This window comes from Echinops telfairi, unplaced genomic scaffold, assembly GCF_000313985.2.
Source record: "Echinops telfairi isolate 266 unplaced genomic scaffold, ASM31398v2 ScPeMD7_7466;HRSCAF=8504, whole genome shotgun sequence".
Lineage (NCBI taxonomy): Eukaryota > Metazoa > Chordata > Mammalia > Afrosoricida > Tenrecidae > Echinops > Echinops telfairi.
In genome coordinates this window covers 5,613,115-5,618,508 of record NW_022111366.1, presented here as the reverse complement: position 1 = coordinate 5,618,508, position 5,394 = coordinate 5,613,115, and the positions used below count along the sequence as shown (strand labels likewise).

At 52.4% G+C, this 5,394-nt stretch overlaps 1 protein-coding gene across 1 annotated transcript in view; it reads left to right on the top strand.

Annotated features, from left to right (window-relative positions):
- The window catches only part of PTGFRN (prostaglandin F2 receptor inhibitor), a 93,714-nt gene that overhangs the window by 55,414 nt on the left and 32,906 nt on the right, over positions 1-5,394 (top strand). The window contains exon 5 of the mRNA XM_030888418.2: positions 1,885-2,310. Within this exon, the coding sequence (XP_030744278.1) occupies positions 1,885-2,310 (426 nt within the window). The remainder of the gene's footprint in view (positions 1-1,884; positions 2,311-5,394) is intronic.

Sequence of the window (5,394 nt, the reverse complement as noted above, 5' to 3'; positions counted from 1 at the left end):
CCCGCTTGATCGCAAGGTGTGCTGCCCCAAGGCAGCTGCGGGACACATGGGCTCAACTTTGCACAGCTCGGAGTCCAGCTTCACTGGCAATTAACTGCTTCTGAAGATGACATTTCAGGGAATGAGAACTTTGAGTTCTTCCCATTTCCTGGCCCACTGAATCATTCTCGAAGTCCTGATGTTATAAATTTCATTAGAAGTGTAAATCACAGAGCAACAGTTCCTTGACCTCAGCAGTTTATAATCTGCAAGAGACATAAATAAGAGTCATGTGAAATCAGACCAACTGGTTTGATCGAGATGGGAGGGACGAAGGGAGAACTGGCAGATGGAAAGTTCTGTTTGAGTGATTTTCCCCCCTCCTCGAAGCCAACGGTTTATACTAAAAGCCCCAGTTTCCATTAATGTTGTCTGTACGACAGGGCTTCGAAATGTTCCCGGAACAACGAGGTGAGAAGATCATGGGATTTTTCTCTCCACGAACTTTCTGAAGCCCCCTTGTGTCTGCTGCTGCCCCCTGGAGGCAAAGCAGCGAGGGTATCTGGAGCAAGGACGAGACAGAGCCTACCTCGGGGCAGGCAGGCTAACATTTTAAGCAGTGTGCCAGCCTGTGCGTTTCAGAGCACAGGGAGGGAACATCACTCTGGGGTCCTGGAAGGAAGTGGCATTAAAGGATGAGTGGGGATTTGCAAGGGCATGGAGGAGAGATGGCCATTGCAGGCAGTCCTCGCAGTGGTGGGAGGGAGACTGGCGCCTGGAGCTTGCAGGTAATTAGGTGTAATGTGTGTAGCGGGTGGGAGTGGAGGAAATGAGGCTACCAAGGGGGTCTGATACCAGTTCCTTATCACTTGTGGAGGAAGGCTGCAGAGGAAAGAAATGGGGAGCTGTAGGAGTGGGGTAAACCGCAGAGGAAGGAGAGGTTTTTGTAGCAGTGGAAAACAGCAGGAGTGTACCAGCCTGGGAGGTTGTGCTGGCCAGACAGGGTGTTCTCAGTGCCAGGACTTAAGAGCCGTGGTCACGGCACCTTCCTTCTAGCTCTAGGTGAGCTCAACAGCGTGGTGTGTTGCATGTGGTGGTGAGAAGTGTCGGCTGGGGCGTTTGAGGATGGAAACTGATCGCCAAACACAGGTCAAGACAGCAGCGTGGAAATGCCAGGGGAACAGTAGAATGGGGACAAGACCACACGAGGGAAAGGACCTGATGAATTTGCATTGTGGCCATGGCCCAGCTTGAGAGGATCTCCAGCCCCCAGTGGGATTGATCGGCTCAAGTTCTGGGAAGAGTCAGCCCTGACTCATGGTCTGTGTGTCATGGTCAGCTGTGCTCCTTAAGGGTTGCAATGATTGATTGCTCTTGCTTATGTTTTCTGAAGTCGATGGCTAGCCCTTTGTTCTGAGGTAGCCCTGGGTCGTCTCAAACCTGCAACCTCTTGGCTAACAGCTGAGATGAGTTCACTGTGTACACCCACACAGTGATTGACCGGTGGGGGGGTTTGGAGGCCTGTGGGTACTGCTTACCACTCCAAGGCTCGTGTTAGCAGAAGAGAGACCCTGAGCTCCTTAAAGAGTCCTTCTCAGAAGATTCCAGCCTCCTGGGAGGACTAACCGCCCAACCCACCCGGGTGGAAAGACCAAGACGCTGAAACGTCTCATCAGGGAGAGTTTCCTGTCCAGAGGCAGACGGACAGGGGTGGGGCTGTCAGTTTTAGGAAAGCAGACTCTTCCAGGATCCTCACAAGAGCCTTCTCACCCACCACCCCCCACCCCACACACAAGCAAAGACTCGTTTAAATGTCAGGGAATGGTAGTACTTCTCTCTCCTTTTGCTAACTCCTGCTTTGTCACCACTCAGCCATTTCCCCCCTTTTCTGTCTCCCCTGTTCAGAGCCAGACTACCAGGTGTATTTGAATGCCTCCAAGCTCCCCGAGTTTTCAGACGACCCCACGGAGCTGGAGTGTCACGTAGTGGCCGCGAAGCGCCCCGAGGCGAACATCCGCTTCACGGTGTCGTGGTACTACAAGAGGAGCCGGCGCAGCGACGACGAGGTCACCAGTGAGCTGCTCGCGGTCATGAACGGGGACTGGACGCTGCGGTACGGAGAGAGGAGCAAGCAGCGTGCTGAGGATGGAGAGCTCATTTTCTCAAAGGCGCCTGTGGACACGTTCCGTTTCCGAATCCAAAGGACCACAGAGGAAGACAGGGGCAACTATTACTGCGTGGTGTCGGCCTGGAGCAAGCAGCGCAATGACAGCTGGGTCAAAAGCAAGGACGTTCTCTCCAAGCCCGTCACCGTGTTCTGGGCCTCCGAAGGTGGGCATGTGATTTTGTCTGTTGTCTGTTTGGGTGCCAGGTTTTTCATGGGGGCCAGCCCCGCCGGCATGGCCAGGATTCACCATTGCCTCAGCCACTGCAGGCTGGACACACCGAGCATGTTCTCGACCTCAAGGCCTGGGTAGCTAGAGAGGGTGGCCTTGTGGATCATGTTGGAGCACTTGGTGTAGGGACTTCACAGGGGCAGAACAATAGCCGGTCCTGCGATGGTGAAGGACACGAACAGCCCCGGCTCCAGGGCCCAGGCATTCTTGAGGAAGGTGGTGAATTTCGTCACCGCTTTGACCTTGGCAGCGGTGACAAGGAAGTGGAGCCAAGAGTGTGATTCTTGTTCCTTAGCCTTTCTCCCTTTCCTGGCTCAAGTCAACCCCCTGGCCGTTTTCAGACGCAAGTTACCAAGTTCACTAGGAGCCCAAGAGATACAGTCTCGAAAGCAGGCGTAGCAACCCCGTTCTCATTATAGTAAACCAAATCCAAGCTCGCTGCCATGGAGCCGATGCCAACTCCCAGCCACCCTGGAGGACAGGGTGGAACTGCCCCTGTGAGTTTCTGAGACTGTGACTCCTCATGAGAACGGAAAGCCTTGTCTTTCTCCTGAGGAGCAGATGGTGGCTTTGAACAGTCAACCTCGGGGATCACAGCCAAGGAGTAATCAAGATGCCACCAGGGCTCCTTTTATGACAGTAAGAGTTCCTATAAAATGGTGGTGCCGAGGGGAAGTGTGGGACAGCTAGGACTGGGTTTTTGGTGGAAGGTGGTCTTGTAGGCGGTCGGAGGGTCTGTAGCCACAACACTGCACAGGGCGAGCCTTTGATGCTTTGTTGCTCGGCTGAGTGTCTGAGACAAAACCCTTGGGTATGTCAATGTCCATGAGTTCCTGTTGGGGTGCACACGCTTTTGAGACGCTGCACAGCCAAATGGGTATTCTCAGCATTGCTGCTGCTCCTGCTCCAGAGAGATAAGGCATCATTTAGAGAGACTCATTTCCAGGGCGAGGTGACAAGAGCTGGAAATGCACCCACTCCTGAAGGCTCAGAGCAATGCCTGCTTTGGGACAGCAGGCTTAACTTCATCAAGTCTCTGAGCCTGTCCTTGGACACCATCCGAGGAAACCTGGTCCACACCTTCATCATCCTAGGGCCCTCTGCCTGCCTTCTCCATCCTCAAGCACCAGACTGAGCCCTCTCGAGCTCTGTCATCAGCACAATCTCTTATTTCCTGAACCTCCTCTCTGCATGTTCTTGCTCCCTTGCATGAACCAGTACTGGCTTCACCCTGCCCTGAGGGCACTGGTTCCCGTACAGCCCTTCTCACCACAGGCATCTTCTCTCCTACCCCTCACCGCTGGGTGGTGTGAACACAGTATTCCGTCGCTACCCAAAGGTGGAAGGCGAGTTCACTCAGAGAGTCCTCAAAAGAAAGGGCAGGCAGTCTAGGTCTGAAAAGCCAGCTGTTGAAAACCCCACGTAGCAGTTAGTTCTACTCAGGCACCCTTGAGGACGGAGGACGACATTATTTCAAGATAGATTCAAAAGTGGATTAGAGATGAGCTCCTCACGGCTGCATCCACACCGTTTTCCCCGCTGGCTAGATGCTCAGCCGGGAGTCTCATGGTACCATAGCAGCCTGCCTCTCTCAGCACGGTCCCTTGCCACCTTCTCATTTCTACCCTGCGTTCTTTGTAGCCATTAGCTAGGTTCCATGGTCACTCTCCAATACGTCTCTCTGGCTGACGTCACAACCCATGTAGCGTACTGCTTCTCATCTTGGCTGTGCATTGGGGGATCACACAAGGAGCTTCAGAATAATATGAAGGCTTGCATTCCACTCCAAGAGTCTCTTTCAGTTGACCCGAGGCATGTGCAGTGAGGGCAGTGGACTTGCTATATGCTCCCAAGGTGATTTCTGCGGTACAGTCCAGGTTGAGAGCGGTAGTGTAGATCCATCTTTCTGTCCTAGTTCTCGAGTACTGCTAGTACAGAAACCCCACACATAGGGGCCTTTAAGAAGCAGAAGTGTGTTCCTTCACAGTTTAGGAGGCTAGGATTCCAAATTCAGAACACCAGCTCTAGGGAAGGCTTTCTGTCTTTCAGCTTTGGGAGAAAATCCGGGTCACCTTTCAACATCTGTGGGTTTGGCAACCACTGGAGATCTCTCTGTGTCTTGGCACTGATCTTCGCCCGGGCCTCGGAAGTCCACAGTGCAGAGACCCTGGCTCCAGGGGATGGGCTCTGCCCCAGCTCTCCTTTCGTGGTCCCTCTAGTCTCTGCTCTTTTGTTTGATTGCGTTGTTTTTATTTCAAAAGAGATTGACACAAGATACAACCTAATCTTACAGATTGCATCTGTCTCGTTTACAGAAGTGCCAGCAATTCTCTGTCCTTAGCATCATCGAACACTTGTCTGTCAGTTTGTCTTGCTGTGGTGGGTTGTGTGTTGCTGTGATGTTGGAAGCGGTGTCACTAGCATTTTATATTCCAGCTGGGTCACCAAAAAGGAACCGGTTTCAGCAGGACTACCAGCCTAAGAACAGACTGCATGAGAGGAAGTAGCCGCTGAAAACCTTATGTGCAGCATGGAAGCATTGTCAGATAAGCAGGGCCAGAAGATGAGCCCCTGAGGTCAGCAGGCACTCAAAATATGATTGAGGAAGAGCTGCCTTCTCAAAATAAAGTTGACTGTAATGGCATGTGTGTGAGTCCAGTTAACTCGAGAAACAAATTCATAGACACTCCTATGTGTGTAAGAGAGAACTTTATATCAAAGAGCAATTGTACATTAAGAGAACATCCCTGCCCAGTCCAGATCAAGTCCATAAGTCCGACATTACCCCATATGTTGATACTAGTCCATAAATTCCTCTTCAGACTCACACGGCCATGCAATGATGCCAGATGGAGGAAGATCACAGGCCAATGGGTGGGTAGTCTTGTAGATCCAGTGGCCGTGGAAGCATCTCAGAGCTGGCCTGAGTCTCCATGTGGCTTCTCCAGCTCCAGGGCGCTCTTGTCGCTCCATGTGTCTTCTCAACAGGAATGTCTCTCAGGGAGCCGAAGCAGAGAGA